At 44.6% G+C, this 20,076-nt stretch overlaps 1 protein-coding gene across 7 annotated transcripts in view; it reads left to right on the forward strand.

Moving 5' to 3' along the window:
• The window catches only part of LOC122557603 (SH3 and multiple ankyrin repeat domains protein 2-like), a 1,564,835-nt gene that overhangs the window by 239,563 nt on the left and 1,305,196 nt on the right, over positions 1–20,076 (forward strand). For 5 of the 7 annotated variants that reach the window (XM_087996234.1, XM_087996235.1, XM_087996236.1 and 2 more), the window contains exon 3: positions 10,357–10,585. In XM_087996234.1, the coding sequence (XP_087852360.1) occupies positions 10,382–10,585 (204 nt within the window). In that variant the 5' untranslated portion in view covers positions 10,357–10,381. Of the gene's footprint in view, positions 1–10,356; positions 10,650–20,076 lie in introns of those variants that run through there. The other 2 variants (XM_087996240.1, XM_087996241.1) reach the window with 2 other exon arrangements.

Below are 20,076 nucleotides of genomic sequence, written 5' to 3' on the forward strand. Positions count from 1 at the left end.
TTTGCAATTTGTTTTGGTAAGTGTACAGTGAAAATTACCCAGATTAAGTTAGCGAGGTTGACTACTAGATTTTAAAACAGACAAAAATTTATTCACAAAATTACACAATGAAATACAAAGAACAGAATAAAGAATCCCTACAGAATTCCGTCTATCCAAACTAGATGTATTTATGCTGTTCCGAATATACACAACGGTCCCAATAAGCAAACTCCCTTTAAAACCCAGTATAAATGGAACACATGCTTACAGGTTGAAGTTGAAGGGCAGAAAGAGAGACAGAGTTCCCACACAGCTCCCTGTTGAACTCCTCACCAGTTCAAGACTGAACTGAGACTGCTCTGCTCAGCTAGCGAGCTGACCACTCCCCTTTCATTATACAGGCCACTTCTAAAACATGATCACTTTGGCCTGAAGTCTCAGCTGTTTACATAGAAACAAAAGGCCTCTCAAAATCCTTTTCATCTCTGTACCAAACCAGACTGATTGGAGCCCAGCCTGGTTTATTACCCCTCTGAAAAAAAGTCAAGGACAGAGTCTTCTTGAGCCAAGAAACAGCTTTTAGAAAAAAAAGGACTAGCTTTGTGACCCTTCCTATTCACATATCCATCCAGATGCCTCTTAAATGTAGTAATTGTACCAGTCTCCACCACCAGGACCAACCATTGTGTGAAAAAGTTGTTGCTTAGGTCCCTTTTATATCTTTCCCCTCTCACTCTGAACCGACACCCTCTAGTTCGGGACTCCCCCATCCCAATCCGTGCCCCTCGTGATTTTACAAACCTCCATAAGAACTTCAATCCCACTGGCTCCTTCCAGAGAGGCACTGGTGATCTGTGTGGGATCTCTCAGTCGTGATCCCAGAAATGCAGCAGGATAGTGACTAATACCATCTGTACGAGGTCACACTGACTCATTCCATTCCTCCCATGATGGAGTCAGTACTGCAGACTGTGCAGTAGGATTGGGAACATCGTTGTGTTCCCCCAGGGGTAGGGTACCATCGATCGCACACATGGCACAGAGAGGGTCATATCACACCTGGAAGGGGCTCCATTCCATTAATGTTCAGGTGATCTGTGATCACCATTACCACTTCCTGGAGGTGCCCACTCCCCTGGCACCACTCCTACACCCTGGAGCACTCTCCTGTATCTGGTGTATTTGACGATCCTGGGCCTTATAAGGCTGGTTACTGGGGGATAAGGGCTACACACATAGAACATAGACCATAGAACAATACAGTGCAGAACAGGCCCTTCGGCCCTCGATATTGCACTGACCTGTGACCTGATCTAAGTCCAACCTCCTGCACTATCCCATCATCATCCATGTGCTTATCCAAGGATTGTTTAAATGTCCCTAATGTGGCTGAGTTAACTACATTAGTAGGTGGGGCATTCCACGCCCTTACCACTCTCTGAGTAAAGAACCTGCCTCTGACATCTGTCTTAAACCTATCACCCCTCAATTTGTAGTTATGCCCCCCTCGTATACGCTGACGTCATCATCCTAGGAAAAAGACTTTCACTGTCCACCCTGTCTAATCCTCTGGTCATCTTATAAAAGACGATATGGTGACTGTGGCTCATGAGACCATTGCACGCCCCCACCCCTTACTAATGCAGAGTGCAGAGACAGGGCTGCCCAGGTTTCGACCAGGGCTGTGGGGGTTCTGTGTGCTAGAAGCAGTCATGGCTCAGGGGGCCAAATGGCCCTCTGTTGTTCCTGTTTCTTGTTCTCTTGATGAGGAAACATTATCACGCTGGTCTCGTGTAGTTCATTGTGGATAGCGAGAAGGAGCTGACCCCCCACTCCCTGCCCCCCTCCCCAATTTATCTCTCCACCCTGGAGGCTTCTTGCCTCTATTCCTGATGAAGGGTTTTTGCCGAAACTTTGATTTTCCTGCTCCTCGGATGCTGCCTGACCTGCTGTGCTTTTCCAGCACCACTCTGATCTAAACTCTGGTTTCCAGCATCTGCAGTCCTCACTTTTGCCCTCACTTCCTGGTCACTGCTGACAATTGGAAAACTGCATGGAGTAGGATAGAGAGAAGAAGGCATTAGGTATGACTGCTAAGAATTCTCAAAAGTATAACTTAGCAAGGCCATCATTATATCAAATTAATTTTGTAAACCACACTGTGATTGAAGTGTCACACATTGAGAAAAATAGGTTGACATGATAAAGAATATTTGTATCAAATGTGAAAATTACATAGAATTATCAAATCATGTCATCATAACGTGCAGAAGAGGCCTTTTGGCCCATCTAGTCTGTACCACCAAAAATACAATACTGTGCACCTGAGTGTCATTCTTCTGCATAAGGCCATTGCCTTGATCACAACTCATCTTCAGTGGCATTTTGCTCGAGGAATCCAGTCCTCATTGCTTCTGCTTGAAATTTTATTTTTATTTTCTTTAGGATTTTCATCTTCGCTGGTTGTCTGGTAATCATAGAACATAGAACACAGAATGTTACAGCGCAGTACAGACCCTTCGGCCCTCAATGTTGCACCAACCTGTGAAGCCCATCTAATCTACACCTTTCCATTATTATCCATATGTATGTCCAATCCCCATTTAAATGCCCCTAATGTCGCCGAGTCTACTACTGTTACAGGCAGGCCATTCCACGCCCCTGCTACTCTCTGAGTAAAGAAACTACCCCTCATATATGTCTAAATCTATCACCCCTCATTTTAAAGATATGTCCCCTTGTGCTAGCCTTCACCATCCGAGGAAAAAGGGTCTCACTGTCCACCCGATCTAATCCTCTGATTATCTTATAAATCTCAATCAAGTCACCTCTCAACCTTCTTCTCTCCAATGAAAACACCCTCAGTTCCCTCAACCTTTCCTCGTAAGACCTTCCTTCCATACCAGGCAAATCTCCTCTGAACCCTTTCCACAGCTTCCACATCCTTCCTATAATGCGGCAACCAGAACTGTACACAATACTCCAGGTGCAGCCTTATCAGTGTCTTGTACACCTGAAGCATGACTGAAACTCAATCTCCCTACCAATAAACACCAACACATCATATGCCTTCCTAACAACCCTATCAGTCTGGGTGGCAACTTTCAGGTATTTATGCTCCTGGACACCGAAATCTCTCTGTTCATCTACACGGCCAAGAATTTTACCATTAGCCCAGTACTCTGCATTCCTGTTACTCCTTCCAAAGTGAACTACCTCACACTTTTCCACATTAAACTCCATTTGCCACTTCTCAGCCCAGCTCTGCATCTTATCTGTGGCCCTCTGTAACCCACAACATCCTTTGGCACTATCCACAACTCTGTCTACCTTACTGTCATCCGCACATTTACTCACCCATCCTTCTTCACCCACAACCAAATCATTTATAAAAATGGCAAACAGCAGTGTCCCCAAAACAGATCCTTGCGGCACACCACTGTGTGCGGTAACTGAACTCCAGGATGAACATTTCCCATTAACCACCACCCTCTGTCTTATTTCAGCTAGCCAATTTCTGATCCAAACTGCTAAATCACCTTTAATCCCAAAACTCCGCATTTTGTGTGATAGCCTATCATGGGGAACCTTATCAAATGCCTTACTATGCCATCGTTGATGGTAACCTGGTGGAACAGGTTGCCATTCCTTGACAGATCCCATCCAGTTATCGGTGAATCAATAAGCTGGAGATGCAGTGGGTTCTGTAAAGGGGAGGTAATCATTCAGCAGCTTCCTCCCAGCTGGTATAAGGCCAGTGTCTCCATGCTGGGGTTTATTGCCATCCTGTGGAGAACCACAGCGAAACTGCCTGCACATGTGTAACATGTCAGTTGGGGCAGTCTCATCCTCATCCTCATGAATACTAAATTCGACCGATTTATGTTGTTGGTCCTCCGACTGGAATTAACACTGGGACAGTGAGTTTTACACCAGACACTAAAGTGATAAAGGAACGTGATAAATGTTTTTCAGTTTACATCATTGTTTTGTCTTGTACATTGTGACCATACAGCCTTTAAAGGCTGTAATTTCATCATGGTCTTTTAGAGTCAGTGGAAATGGAGACCACCCTCTGAAATGGCTCTAAATTTAGAGGCAATTCAGGATGTGTGACAAATGCTGAAGTTGCCATTGATACCCACATCGATTACCAGAATTAAAATAAAACAGTTAATGAAGAAGAAAATTGTGAAATCTAATAGGATATTAAAGTCATCGGGAGATGATTCTGTCTAATCGGTTGCCTTCTTTGCTTTCAAAATAACAGTGTCAAGCTTTCCCTAATGTCCACTAAGTTTTGCACTTTTGGTTTTTATGTTGCAAACTTTTGAAAGAAATGATTTATTTTTGCAAGCAAGAGGACAGCTAGTCTAGCCTTGGTTCTGGATGTACAGTCATTAACCAACAGCAATTCCACAAAGCAGATATCAATCTGTTCGTCAGTAGTTTCTTTGTTCCTACAGTCAGTGCACTGATGCAGAATGCAGCACATAGAAATTTTTCTGAAGAGATTAGAATTTAGGTTCCTTCATTACAACTGTTTTTATTTCTTAATTATAATTAATCTTCTGAAGCCCTTTCTCTTTGATTATTTTGGAGGGTGTTGTAGGGAGAATCTAACTGAGAACCTTGGGATGGGACGGCACAGTGGCTCAGTGATTAGCACTGCTGCCTCACAGCACCAGGATCCCATGTTTGATTCCAGCCTCGGGCAACTGTCTGCGTGGGTTTCCTCCGGGTGCTCCGGTTTCTTCCCACAGTCCAAAGATGTGCAGGTCAGGTGAATTGACCATTCTAAATTGCCCGTAGTGTTAGGTGCATTAGTCAGGAGTAAATATAGGGTAGGGGAATGGGGCTGGGAGGGTGACTCTTCCGAGGGTCGGTGTGGATTGGTTGGGCTGAAGGGCCTATTTCCATCATGTAAAGAATCTAGAATCTAAAAAAAAGCCTTCCCTTCTTTCTATGATTTATTTAGTCACAAAATCACAGCATTGTTAAAGAGCAGAAAGAGTCCATTCAGCCCATTGCTTTTTAATATTCATTCATAGGATGTTGGCCAGGTTAGCATTAATAGCCCATTTCTAATTGCCCAGAGGGCATTAAGAGCCAACTGCATTGTTGTGGGCCTGGAGTCACTTGTCAGCCAGACCAGGAGGATGGCATTTTTCTTCCCTACAGGGCAGAGTGAGCCGGATAGATTTTTTCAGCAATCAACAATGGAGTCATGGTTATCATTGGGCTCTTTATCCCAGATTTTTTATTACTGAGTTTCTGGATAATTTGTCTAATGACAAATACAATGAGGCTATCATCTCCAGCAGTTCAAGAGAGCAACTCACTCAGCACCATTTGTTCGTTTCAAATAAGCATCTAATTCACACTTTGCCTTAATTGAACGTGCTTCCACATCACTCAGACTGTTTATTCCGGACCTTAACCATTCTCCGTGTGAACAAACCTTTTCTCGTATCACTGAATAAATGGTTTTGTGAATTCCCTTTGTGAGTGTAGGAGGAGACCAATTATATACTTTTGCATAGAACCGCATTGTATGTATAGAAACAGGCCATCACGCCAAATGCTGGCATTCATGCCTCAGTCAGACTGCCTTCTGCATTGTGTGTTATAAGTTGTAGCAGTGTAGGTGTAACAGTGCCCTGAAACAAGGGAGTCCATCTTCCTGATATAAATGCTATCTTAGTTCAGACATGTTCAGTGCGATTGAATGAGGTGCTATTGATGCTGAATAGTGGAGCAAGCCTTTGGTGTGATCCCACACTGGAGACTGTTAAAGAAGATAAAAGCTTATGGGACCCAGGATACTTTGGTATATTGGGTCCAAAACTAGCTCAATGGCAGGAGACAGAGGATGGTAGTAGAAGGCTGTTTGTGTGACCGGAGTCCGGGGTACAGTGGTGTCCCACAGGGATCAGTGCTGGGTCCCTTGTTGTTTGTGATATATGTAAATAATATGGATGAGGATTTGGGGTGATAAGTAAGTTTGTGATGACACAAAGATTGGTTGGGTGAATTACAGTGAGGAAGAAGGTGTTAGTTACAGGAGGATATAACAAATCACATGGGCAGATCAATGGCAGATGGAGTTGAATCCTGATAAATATGAGGTGATGGTAACAGGACAAGGGAATACTCAATAAAAGGTAAGTCACTAGGATACTCAGAGGAACAGAGGGATCTTGGGGTGCGTGTCCATAGATCAGTGAAGGTGGCAAGACAGGTTAATAGGAGAGTGAAGAAGGCATGGGGACACTTGTTCTTATCAGTCGTGGCATAGATTATAAAAGCAGGGAGGTGATGTTGGAGCTGTTGGTGAGGCCCCAGCTGAGTACAGTTCTGGTCCCCACACTATAGGAAGGATGTGATAGCATTTGGTAAGAGTAATAAAAAGATGGGGTACTGGGCTAACGGTCGGATACTTGGTAGTGTGGATGAGCAGAGGGATCTTGGTGTCCATGTACACAAATCTTTGAAAGTTGCCACCCAGGTAAATAGTGCGGTGAAGAAGGCATATGGCGTACTGGCTTTTATTGGTAGAGGAATTGAGTTCCGGAGTACTGAGGTCATGTTGCAGTTGTATAAGACTCTGGTGCGGCCGCATCTGGAGTATTGTGTGCAGTTTTGGTCGCCATACTATAGGAAGGATGTGGAGGCACTGGAACGGGTGCAGAGGAGGTTTACCAGGATGTTGCCTGGTATGGTAGAAAGATCGTATGAGGAAAGGCTGAGGCACTTGGGGTTGTTTTCATTGGAGAAAAGAAGGTTTAGGGGTGACTTGATAGAGGTGTACAAGATGATTAGGGGTTTAGATAGCGTCGACAGTGAGAATCTTTTTCCACGTATGGAGTCAGCTATTACAAGGGGGCATAGCTTTAAATTAAGGGGTGGTAGGTATAGGACAGATGTTAGGGGTAGGTTCTTTACTCAGCGAGTCGTGAGTTCATGGAATGCCCTGCCTGTAGCAGTGGTGGACTCTCCCTCATTATGGGCATTTAAGCGGGCGTTGGATAGGCATATGGAGGATAGTGGGCTAGTGTAGGTTAGGTGGGCTTGGATCGGCGCAACATCGAGGGCCGAAGGGCCTGTACTGCGCTGTATTCTTCTATGTTCTATGTTCTATGTTCACTGGAGGGGGTGCAGAGGGGATGCTGTCTGGATTGGAGTATTTCAGTGATGAAGAGAGACTGCATAATTTCAGGTTGTTTTAGTTTGGAGCAGGGAAGGTTGAGGGGGAACTTGATAGAGGTATATGAGATTATGAAGGACATGCTCAGAGTTGTTCGAAAGCAGCTGTAACCCTCAGTCAAAATGTCTATAAAAAGGGACCATCATTTTAAGGTGAAAGGCAGGAGATTTAGAGGGGATTTGAGGTAAGAATATTTTTACCCAGAGATTAGTAGGAGGCTGGAATGCATTGCCTGGAAAACCTCACAAACTTTAAAAAGTACTTGGATGAGCACTTGAAGGTCATAACATTCAGGCTATGGGATTAGTGTAGACTTAGTCTGACTTCAGTGGTACAGTGTCAAAAAGGATGGTGCTGGAAAAGCATAGCAGGTCAGGCAGCATCGAGAAGCAGGAGAGTTGATGTTTCGGGCATAAGCCCTTTATCAGAAATGTGTTTATCAGTACACAGGCTGTGCTTATTCAGTGCCACAGATTTCAACTGATCTCCAGGATCTGCTGTCCTCACTCTTTTACTGGGGCTGATGGGCTTGTTTTGGACTGTATGATTCTATGGCTGTGCCATATGGACGTCTCTTGCTCCTATTTTCTGTTTTGAGGAAGAAATAAAAATAGGCCATTCAGCCCCTCAAGACAATGCTGGTATTCATAGAGGTCATTCCTTTACTGCCTACCTACCCCACAACTCTTTATCAAAAGCCTTCTTCCCCAGCTTTGAATACCTTCAATGACCTTGCCTGTATGTCTTACCCGTTACTGGGGTAAACAATTGTAGAGATTAATACTCTCTGGAAGACTGGACGACCCTCATAGTGCTAACTAGCTGACTCCTTATTTAGAGTGCGTGACCATTCACTCTAAAATCTACAGTTTGTGGAGCCATTCTCCCAGCATTAACTTTATTAAAACCCTTGGGATTTTTCACATTTCAGGCAGATCACTTTTCATTCTTTTAAAACCTCAGGAATTTACATCCAATCGACACTGAGGATAATCCCTGCATCACAGCCACTGATTTAGTGAACTCTTGGCTGGACTTTCTCCATATTCTCCTGCTGGTAAGGAGAGTGAACCTGTGCACCCCACTCCAAGTGTTATCTCAATAGAACGCTATATCATTGCAGTCGAACTCCTTCAATCTTACACTCCAGTCCCTTTGTAATGAAGGCCAACATTTGATTTACTGTCCTAACTGCTTAATGTACCTGCACGTTAACTTGCTATGAGTTATGTATAAAAGCACTCAGGTCTCTGTGAATATCAAATTTCCCAGTCTCTACAATATTCTGTTTCCAAAATAGATAATTTCACATTTATTCTGTTGGTCAAAGCCAAACTGACTTAATCCATCAGACTCTGCAATTTGTTATTAACCAATCTTCATGTTATTGTATTGCCCCTGATATCATGGGGCCCTGATTTTATGTAATCACCTCTTGTGTGGCACATTACTGAATGCTTTTGAAAATTAAATGCACTGCATCTATTGATACCCTTCATTACTTTTTTCTCAAACATTCTGAATAAATTGGTCAAACTTGATTTTATTTCATAAAACCATGGGCTGAATTTTACCAGAAATCAGCAAAGCATCATTTTTATCAAGTTTCAGGAAAGGTTTCTCACTGGAAGGCCTCGTCTGATTTCCTATGTGACTGTGTCAAACCTGCATCAGTAACCAGGCACCACACCCCGCATGGCTCCCTGCTTGGTCCTGTGCACACCCATTGAGCTCACATCTACTGGAACTAGTGTCAACAAAATCCTGTCTGACTTATTGCTCCTGATGCTGCTCTGCTTCCTCATTCAAGAGGTGAAGTCCCCCAGTGTTCAATGTCTTCATCCTCCTCAGAAGAAAATTGTTTCTGCTCTCCCAGTTTGCCAGCCTCCAACATCGCCTGTTTGCCTCTGGTTGTGCAGAGCAACAGCTAGGATTGTACAGCACTCTGTGTCCGGACTGGCCCAACCCATAATACTTTTATGATGAAGTAACTGTGCATTAATCCTTCAAAAACGTTCACCGCTCCACACTGTAGGTCATTTTCTTATGTTAAGGCAGCAATAAGTTGAATGCCTGGATCACCTGTTTTTGTAATTTGCTTGAAGAATAAATATCTTTCTCTGACAGAGAGTAGTCCTCTGACATTCTTCAAAACAATTCTGTATTCCTCTTCAAGTGCAGTTTAATGTCTCCAACAAGATGTTGCACATTTGATTGAATAGCACAGGTTCACTAATGTCTTTTTGGGAAGGAAATCTACCACCCTTATTAGTCTGGCTTACATGTGACTCCAGACCTGCAGCAATATGGCTGACTCCACACTGGCCCCGGAATGGCTGAACCAACCACGCGGTTCAAGGACAATTAAGGATAGACAACATAAGCTGCTCATGCCCATAATGTCCATATCCTATGAAAGATTTTTGAAAAGCTCCTTGATGATTCTGTCTCGAACTTCAACATAGATTAAAAGTTCAGTATCTGGAGGGACATTGAACCCACAATCTTTTAACTCAGGGCGAGAGTGCTCCCACTGAGACAGGGCTGACATTTTCAAAGGTGTGGAGGTGCTGGTGTTGGACAGGGGTGGACAAAGTTAAAAATCCACAACACCAGGTTACAGGCCAACATGTTTATTTGGAAGCACTAGCTTTTGGAGCACTGCTCCTTCATCAGGTAGTTAGTGGGGCAGGATGATAGCACATAGAATTTAGATCTTTTAGTATAAATCCTGTGTCCTATGATCCTGCCCCACCAGCTTCCTGATGAAGGGGCAGTGCTCCGAAAGCTAGTGCTTCCAAACAGACCTGTTGGACTGGAACCTGGTGTTGTGTGATTTTTATCTCTCTCCAAAGGTGCGAGAGAAAGAGCAGGGAGAATGGGAGACATTAATCCTGGACCAGTGAATGTATTTTCAAAGTGGAGTTGGAAGCTTTCTTCCATTTCTAAGTCATTCCTCATTAACCTTGAAATGCTTGCCATCATGTACTAAAAGTCAAGAAATATTTTGATGCAGCTATTTTGATCAATTAATACAACTACTTTCAGAATTTTTTTCCTTCCTTCCAAGTAATAATCTTCGGTTTTTCCCCTGCCATGTGAATCGTCTCTGTAATATTTAATAATAAGATTATATCCGTGTTCATTCTATTTTATTCCCTTGGTAGCTCTGCAATATAAGATAAGCACAGCATGCCTCGAAGTCCAACCACAAGTGAAGATGAGATGGCACAGAGCATTTCTGATTATTCTGTTGAATCTGAATCTGACAGCTCCAAAGAAGAAACAATCTATGACACCATCAGGGCAACAGCCGGGAAGCCTATCAGCAAGATGGATGACATCCAGAGCGATACATTGGTCATCAGAATCATCATTCCTGACCTGCAGCAGACGGTAGGAACCTCACCATTCAATTGGGTTTGTTGCTAAGATGATGCCAACAAGGGAAACGATACCAGTGAGTAAATCCTAAATTAAAATTGTTGGTGTGACATGGAGCTCAGAAACTGTGTGTTTATTCTGAATAGAGGGTTATAAGAAACCAAAGCAGAAGTAGGTCATCTCCTTTCTGCTGATTGCTATTAGTTGCTTTTCCTGTCCCCATATCCCTTGAGTCACTTTTTGAAGGGAATTTTTGTTATGGACTGAACATTTGGAGCTTGTCAGCGTCAGAAACAGAGAGAGAGCAGTCTTGAAGATACTAATGTCAGTTGGTGAGCTGGTTAAACCATCCTCTTTCTGCACTGGTCACTTTGGCTAAGGCAGGTTCAGGGCCACCAGCGTTATCTCACACCCACAGGGCATGATGGGGAGGAGGGAGTCTGCGAATTTAGCTGCTTGCAATTTTTTTTCCACCTAAGTTCAACAAGATTCACGCTCCAATCTCCAGTCTCAGGAAGCAGTTAGTGCCAAACATTCCTGACAGTCCTATAGGTCTGTCCTGGGCATGGAACATCGAACATAGAACAGTACAGCACAGTACAGGCCCTTCTGCCCTCGATGTTGTGTCGGCCTTTTATCCTACTCTAAGATCAGACAACCTACATACCCTTCATTGTACTATCTTCCAAGTACCTATGCAAGAGTTGCTTAAATGTCCCTAATGTCTCTGATTCTACTACCACTACTGGCAGTGCATTCCCCACACCCACCACTCTCTGGGTAAAGAACCTACCTCTGACATCTCCCCTAAACCTTCCTCCAATTACCTTAAAATTATGCCCCCTCATGATGGACATTTCCGCCCTGGGAAAACATCTCTGACTATCCACTCTATTTATGTTTCTCACCTTCTTGTACACATCTATTGAGTCACCTCTCATCCTTCTTCACTCCAACGAGAAAAGCAGCACAGAATAGGGCGGCATGGTGGCTCAATGGCTAGCACTGCTGCCTCACAGCGCCAAGGACTCAGGTTCGATCCCGGCCTTGGGGGACTGTCCATGTGGAGTTTGCACATTCTTCCCATGTCTGCGTGGATATCCTTTGGGTGTTCCAGTTTCATCCCACACTCCAAAGATGTGCAGGTTAGGTGAATTGACAATGCTAAATTGCCCATAGTGTTCAGGGATGTGTAGGTTAAGTGTATTAATCAAAGGACATGCAGCACAATAGGGTAGGAGAATGGGTCGTTGTGGACTTGTTGGGCCAAATGGCCTGTTTCCACACTGTAGGGGATTTATGAAAAGCCCCAGCTTCCTCAACCTTTCTTCATAAGACAAACTCTCCTATCCAGGCCTTATTAATGAATAACATTTCTGTATAGTTTACCTTCATACAAGTGCCACACATCAGATTCAGAACAGAAACTGCTTGGTTCAGCATTTTTACAAGAAGTAAATAAGGAAGTAGCACAAGTATCCAAGTTGCAAGGAGATTAGGCACACCTTGTTCACCCGAGTGGGGGTGCGGGGGAGGGGGGAATGGGGTGTGGGGGAGGGGGAAATGGGGTGTGGGGGAGGGGGGAATGGGGTGTGGGAGAGCGGGGTGTGGGGGGGGAGGGGGACTGGGGTAGGAGGAGGGAGCAGGGTGTGGGGGAGCAGGATGTGGGGGAGGGGAGTGTGTGGGGGGGTACGGGGTGCAGTGGAGGGGGAAGCGAGAGGGAGCGGGGTGAGGGAGCAGGGGGGGCAAGAGGGGGAGCTGGGTGGGAGGTTGCGAGGAGGGGGTGAGCAGCACAAGACTGGGCAATGGATGGAACGGTGATGGGGAGGGAGGAAGATGTGGGAAAGTGCAGGATCCAGGATCCAGAATCCAGGATCAAGATTGGGTAACCATTGGATTGATGTGGAGGGGGGGGGGGGGAAGTGAGGAAAGTTGCTGGGTGTGAGGTGGTAAGTAGAAGGTAACGGAACATTTGTGGAAAGTAACACACAGCTCTCTGCCATGTTGAATCTACAGGAGGCATTGCAGTTTATCCTCCCTCTGGGTTCCACCAGCCCAGTGCATTCACCACCCCTTTTACCGGTGCGATGCGCAGGTAGATAGGATAGTGAAGAAGGCGTTTGGTATGCTTTCCTTTATTGGTCAGAGTATTGAGTACAGGAGTTGGGAGGTCATGTTGCGGCTGTACAGGACGTTGGTTAGGCCACTGTTAGAATATTGCGTGCAATTCTGGTCTCCTTCCTATCAGAAGGATATTATGAAACTTGAAAGGGTTCAGAAAAGATTTACAAGGGTGTTGCCAGGGTTGGAGGATTTGAGCTATAGGGAGAGGCTGAATAGGCTGGGGCTGTTTTCCCTGGCGTGTTGGAGGCTGAGGGGTGACCTTAGAGATTCATAAAATCATGATGGGCATGGATAGGGTAAATAGACAAAGTCTTTTCCCTGGGGTGGGGCAATCCAGAACTAGAGGGCATAGATTTAGGATGAAAGGGGAAAGATATAAAAGGGACCTAAGGGGCAACTTTTCACGCAGAGGATGGTGCGTGTATGGAATGAGCTGCCAGAGGAAGTGGTGGAGGCTGGTACAATTGCAACATTTAAAAGGCATCTGGATGGGTATATGATTAGGAAGGGTTTGGAGGGATATGGGTCAAGTGCTGGCAAATGGAACTGGATCAGTTAAAAATCACACAACACCAGGTTATAGTCCAACAGGTTTAATTGGAAGGATACTAGATTTCAGGGCGCTGCTCTTTCATCAACCACCTAATGAAGGAGCGATGCTCCGAAAGTTAGTGTGCTTCCAATTAAACCTGTTGGACTATAACCTGGTGCTGTGTGATTTTTAATTTTGTACACCCCAGTCCAACACCGGCATCTCCAAATTGGGACTAGATTAGGTTGGGATATCTGATCGGCATAGATGAATTGGACCAAAGGGTCTGTTTCTGTGCTGTATGTCTCTCTGATTCTATCACTCTTACCTGTGACTGAAGGAGTACAGTCCCTCATTAGTAGCAGTCATTCGAGGAGGAGGGAGGTCTGTTCTGGGTAGGCAGTGTTGCTGAGCCATTTAAAGCAGGCCCCAAATAATCATGATTGTAGTGCTTGAGTGAGCAAGCTCTCTCGTTATGGTCACCTCCCTGAAGACAGCAGCATCACCTGTCTGACTGCTAACTCTCATATAGTCAACACTTCAGGAAAGTCCTTATGGTGCTCCACTGGAGACAGCGGGGGAATATCCCAATGTGTCACTTCAAATGTCTCAAGGAGGTGACCTATGAATAAGGACAATAGATTTTATTGAATCTGTTCTCGAAGCCAGCAGCCAGGCTGCAGTGCCATGTGATTGACTGTACAGAGCGAGTACCGAGAGCTCCCTGGACCAGGCAGTATCGTCAGGAAATGGGGGGAGGTTTACCCCCTGAATGTGTGACTGCTCGATGATCACCACAAGCAGTTCCTTCAGGTCTGTGTGCCGTACTCTGACTACTCTCACTGTGTCCACATTACTCACAAGGCCAACAAGGGAAGGACAACAAATGCTGGCCAACCAGAGATGCCCAATTTCCATGAGAGAGGAAGAAAAAATGTTTATGACTGTAAAATAACTTGCCAGATTTTATATTTGATGCCCTCGCCAATAAAGCCAAGTGTGCTTTCTGCCTTCTTGACCACCTTATCCACTAGTGTTGCCACTTTCAGGGAACTATGGACCTGTACGCCCAGATCCCACTGTATGTCAATGCTTCACAGAGTTCTGCTATTGATTGTTTAAATTGCACTTGAGTTTGACCTTCCAAAATGCATCACCTCCCATTTGCACGTATCAAACTCCATCTGCTATTTCTCTGCCCAATCTGCAATCCGTCAGTGAGCAGGAGGCAAACAAAGAGATAGAAAACCCTGTGCATGTGGAATGACCTTCCTAATGAAGTGGTGGATGAGGGTACAATACAACGTTTAAAAGACATTTGGAAAGATAAGGTTTGGAGGGATACGGGCCAGGAGCAGGCAGGTGGGACTAACTTTGTTTATGACTATGGTCGGCATGGACTGGTTGGGCTGAAGGGTCCGTTTCTGTGCTGTATTGTTCTTTGTTCTATTATTGGAAACTGTCAGAGTGGAGGACAGCAGCTTTTTCAGCATGTTGTAAGATAATTGAAGCTTGGGAATTGTTTAAACTGGAGAGCTGTGACTTTCAGAGTGTAAAATGGATCCTTTTGTGTCTATTTGGAGCACAATCAAAGCACAAAGTGAGACATTGCCTCACCTGCTGCCTCTTGTAATCACACAACAGGGACAATTGTGTCAATCACTGTGGGTCTCACACACCATCAGCCTTTTCCTGTAACTGTCTCATGCCAGTCTGTCAGTAAGAGACACATGGTGCTGGTTGGTGTGTATGTTGGAATCATGTTAATGAATACCATCTGAATGTAACAGCTCAACTAAACGATGTGAGGCCAGGAAGTTGAATTTGTAGATTGAATGTGGAGGAATCCTTTCTTTAAATGCGTGTCAACAAAACACTTAGATGCAAGGCAGACCGTGCAGCAGCTTTAACTGAAAAACTCAAGACTAAAGTTGTAGCGAAGGAACTTTGGAATTTAATCTGTTAGAATTTAATCTGTTAATCTGTTTGTGGGCGGCACGGTGGCACAGTGGTTAGCACTGCTGCCTCACAGCGCCTGAGACCCGGGTTCAATTCCCGCCTCAGGCGACTGACTGTGTGGAGTTTGCACGTTCTCCCCGTGTCTGCGTGGGTTTCCTCCGGGTGCTCCGGTTTCCTCCCACAGTCCAAAAGATGTGCAGGGTCAGGTGAATTGGCCATGCTAAAATGCCCGTAGTGTTAGGTAAGGGGTAAATGTAGGGGTATGGGTGGGTTTCGCTTCGGCGGGTCGGTGTGGACTTGTTGGGCCGAAGTGCCTGTTTCCACACTGTAATGTAATCTGTAAAGTGTGCTGCAGTGTTTCTCCTCAGGTGATTTCTCAGGTAAGGTTAAAATCAACGAGGCAAAAGTGAGGACTGTAGATGCTGGAAACCGGAGTCTAGATCAGACTGGTGCTGGAAAAACACAGCAGGTCAGGCAACATCCGAGGAGCAGGAAATTCGATGTTTCGGACAAAAGCCCTTCCCAAAATGTCGATTTTCCTGCTCCTCAGATGCTGCCTGACCTGCTGTGCTTTTCCAGCATCACTCTAATCTTGACTCTGATCTCCAGCATCTACTGTCCTCACTTTCGCCTCCTGAGTCAGTGATTGGTCAACAGAAGGGCTGGAACAGGAATACAGATAGCAGAGCCTCTGACAGATGTCAATTTGATTCATTCTAACTGATATCAAGAAACTATTGGAGCCACTGGATACTGCAAAGGCTGTGGACCCTGACAATCTAAACAATGCCCTTAACATTAAATGCTGTTACAATCACTGAATCCTCCATTATCAACATCCTGGAGGTTACCACCAGAAACTCAACTGGACTCACCACATAAACACAATGGCTGCAAGAGCAGACCAGAGGCTAGGAATCCTGCAGTAGGTAACTCACCTCCGGACTCCCCAAAGTCTGTCCACTACCTACAATCATGAGTCAGGAGTGCAATGGAATACTCCCCACTTGCAGCCCCCATCCACACTCAAGAAGCATACTTAGGAACATAGGAACGAGGAGCAGGAGGAGGCCATCTGGTCCTTCCAGCCTGCTCTGCCATTCAATAAGATCATGGCTGATTTTTTTGTGGACTCAGCTCCACTTACCCGTCCTCACTGTAACCCTTAATTCCTTTATTGTTAAAAAAATCTATCTTAGCTTTAAAAACCTTTTACTGAAGATGTGTCAACTACTTCTCTAGGCAAGGAATTCCACAGAGTTACAACCCTCTGGGTGAAGAAATTCCTTCTCGATTCAGTCCGAAACCTGCTCCCTCTAATTTTGAGGCTATGCCCTCTTGTCCTAGTTTCACCTGCCAGTGGAAACATCCTCTCTACTTCTATCTTTCGATTTCCCATTTCTATTCCCAGTTTGGTACCATCCAGGACAAAGCAGCCCACTTGATTGGCACCACATCTGCAAGCATCCACTCCCTCCACCACCGACGCTCAGTAGCAGCAGTGTGTACTATCTTCAACATGCACTCCAGAAATTTGCCACAACTCCTTATCCGTTCCTTCCAAACCTATGATCTATGAATTCCCCCAAAAAGCAGGCATTCAGTATTAGAGCAACTTGAAATAGGGCAGTTGAAAACTGGATCAGGATCTGTAAAGATGCTGTGTTCCCGCAGGAGAGGGCTATTAGAAATCAGTGGTATTTCTGAGTTGCAGCCATGAAGCAAGTATATACCATGGCCCATGATTGAGTTGGGATGTCCACAATTGTGAGGCATTTCAGGATGAGAAGAGGGTCACTTAGCCGATGCAAGTGAAAGGACACCAAGAAATATTGTACCTCAAGAATAGAGGAAAATGAACGTGAATTCCTGACAGCTGTAACACACTTGGATTTGGTATCATATAAAGGTGAATAGGCCATGATTATCATAGAATCCCTACAGGGTGGAAACAGGCTGTTTGGCCCATCGAGTCCACAATAACACTCTGAAGACCATCTCACCCAGACAAATCCCCCTACTCTATTCCTACAACCTCACATTTCCCATGGCTAATCTAGCTAGCCTACACACCGTCGACAATTTACCATGGTGAAACCACCTAGCCTGCACATCTTTGGACCATGGGATGAAACCTGAGCACCCAGAAGAAATCCATGCAGACGCAGGGAAAATGTGTAAACTCCACACCGGATAGTCGCTCGAGGCTGGAATCAAACCTGGGTCCCGCGTGCTGTGAGGCAGCCATGTTAATCACTGAGTCCAGGGGAAGTGAGGACTGCAGTTGCTGGAAATCAGAGTCGAGAGTATGGTGCTGGAAAAGCACAGCAAGGCAGACAGCATCCGAGGAGCAGGAGAATCGACTTTTCGGGCATTAGCCCTTGATGAAAGGCTTATACCTGAAACATCGATTCTCCTGCTCCTTGATCTGCTGTGCTTTCCCAGCATCACACTCTTGACTCTAACCCCTGAGTCACAATGTCACCCCAACTGGAACATTTCAGTGTAAGGGGAATGGATTATGTGAGGGCAAAGGACAATGTGACCACATGCACTGATTCTGTGACTCCCAGTTCAGGAGTCACTGTTCTCGATACTTCTGGAGCTGCATTTCTTTTGCTTGGATTAATAATGATGTGAAATGTTTGTTCATATCAGACAGGTCACAGTTTTGCATTATTGAAATTTGGACAAAGTTTATGAACAGAAGTTCTGAATTAAATATTTTATTCCCAAGAATAAATATTGTTAAGCACTGTCATAAAGATAAGCGATAAAGAAGGAAAGGTGCAAATAGTGGAAAATAAAGGCGTCTTGATACATCTTGATCTTGTGTAAGTACATTAAAACCAAATACCTCTAATTTTAGAAAGAGGGTTATTCGGGGCTCAATAGGTTTTATTTGTTAAAATGCCAATTTCCCAACAATATCTGGCAAAGGAAAGCGATCCTGTCAAATGTGATTTATTAGAATCTCCACAGTGTGGAAACAGGCCATTCGGCCCAACAAGTTGATACCGACCCTCCAAAGAGTAACCCACCCAGACCCATTCCCCTACATTTACCCCTGACTAATGCACCTAACCTACACATCCCTGAACACTACGGGCAATTTAACATGGCCAGTTTACCTGACCTGCACATCTTTGGACTGTGGGAGGAAACCGGAGCACTCGGAGGAAACCCACACAGACACGGGGAGAACGTGCAAACTTCACATAGACAGTCACCTGAGGTTAAAATGGAACCTGGGTCCCTGGTGCTGTGAGGCAGCAGTGCTAACCACTGAGCCACTGTGCCACCCCAAGGTTCGTTAAAAGTCTTTTGAGGCCAAAGTCAGTCATAACTCCAAGGACGAGAGTAAATTCAGAATTCAGCAAAGGAGGACTGAAACTACACTGTCCAAGTAGCAAGGAATATCAACACTGACAATGGGTTTCTTTAAACATTTAAAAAGAAAGTGAGGTCAAAGTGAACATAGACCTCTTAGGAATCAAATATGGGGAGATGGTTTTCAGGAACAAGGAAATGGCAGAGGAGTTAACAGATATTTTGCATCAGTCTTTCAAAGGTACTTTGAATAGTTCAGTAATACTAAAGAACAAGGTAAGGAATTAAGTATCTTCACCATCACCAAAAAAGTAATATTAGACAAACTAAAAGCAAGAAAGTCCCTAGCCCTAGCTTGCTCCTAGTTTCCTAAAAGAGGTAGCTGCAGAGCTAGTGGATGCATTGATAGTAATTTTCCAAGAATCATTGGTTTATGGCTAAGTACCAAAGGATTGGAAAACTACCAAATAACTCCCTTACTCATAAAGCAAGAGGGATGAAAATCAGGTAACTCTGGGCCAATGAGCCAAACATCCATTGTTGAAAAAATGTTGGAATCAATTATTAAGGACGTAATAGCAGGACAATTCGAATATCATAACCTCATCGAGCAGAGTCAGTGGAGCAGCATGAAAGGGAAATTGCATTTGAATAATTTATTGGAGGTTTTTTTTAGGTGGGTCCATCCAGAGTGGATAGAAGGGACCCGGTAGATGTGTTGTATTTGGGTTTCCAGAAGGTGTTCAGCAAGGTACCTTACAAGAGGTTATTTCATAAGAACCCGTGTGTTGGAGGCAGTATATTCTCTTTGACAGAAGTTAAAAATCACACAACATCAGGCTATGGTCCAACAGGTTTATTTGGAAGCACTAGCTTTCGGAGCACTGCTCCTTCATCAGGTGGCTGAGGAGTATAAGATCATAAGACACAGAATTTATAGCAAAATATTACAGTGTCATATAGTGATGTATTGAACAAACCTGGATTTTTAAGTCTTTCATCTTTTAGAATGCAGCTTTTGGTTCATTAATATGTGAATCCCAGAACTTCTTTGAAGTCAGCTTCTCGTGATTACTTAAGGTTTTACTAGGATGTTGCCTGGTATGGAAGGAATGTCTTACGAGGAAAGGCTGAGGGCCTTGAGGCTGTTCTCATTAGAGAGAAGAAGGTTGAGAGGTGACTTAATAAAGACATACAAGATAATCAGAGGGATAGATAGGGTGGACAGGGAGAGCCTTTTTCCAAGTATGGGGACGGCAAACACGAGGGGACAGAACTTTAAAGTGAGGGGGGATAGGTATAAGACAGATGTCAGAGATAGTTTCTTTACTCAGAGAGTAGTAAGGGTATGGAATGCTTTGCCTGCAACAGTAGTAGATTCACCAACTTTAAGTACATTTAAGTCGTCATTGGACAGGCAAATGGACGTACATGGTATAGTGTAGGTGGGATGGGCTTCAGATTAGTATGACAGGGTGGCGCAACATTGAGGGCCGAAGGGCCTGTACTGCGCTGTAATGTTCTATTTTCTATGTTCTATGTAAAAGGTAATGGCGTG

The sequence above is a fragment of the Chiloscyllium plagiosum genome, unplaced genomic scaffold (assembly GCF_037043375.1).
Source record: "Chiloscyllium plagiosum isolate Xiang-an unplaced genomic scaffold, Cpla_swu_hap1 HiC_scaffold_18, whole genome shotgun sequence".
Taxonomy (NCBI): Eukaryota; Metazoa; Chordata; class Chondrichthyes; order Orectolobiformes; family Hemiscylliidae; genus Chiloscyllium; species Chiloscyllium plagiosum.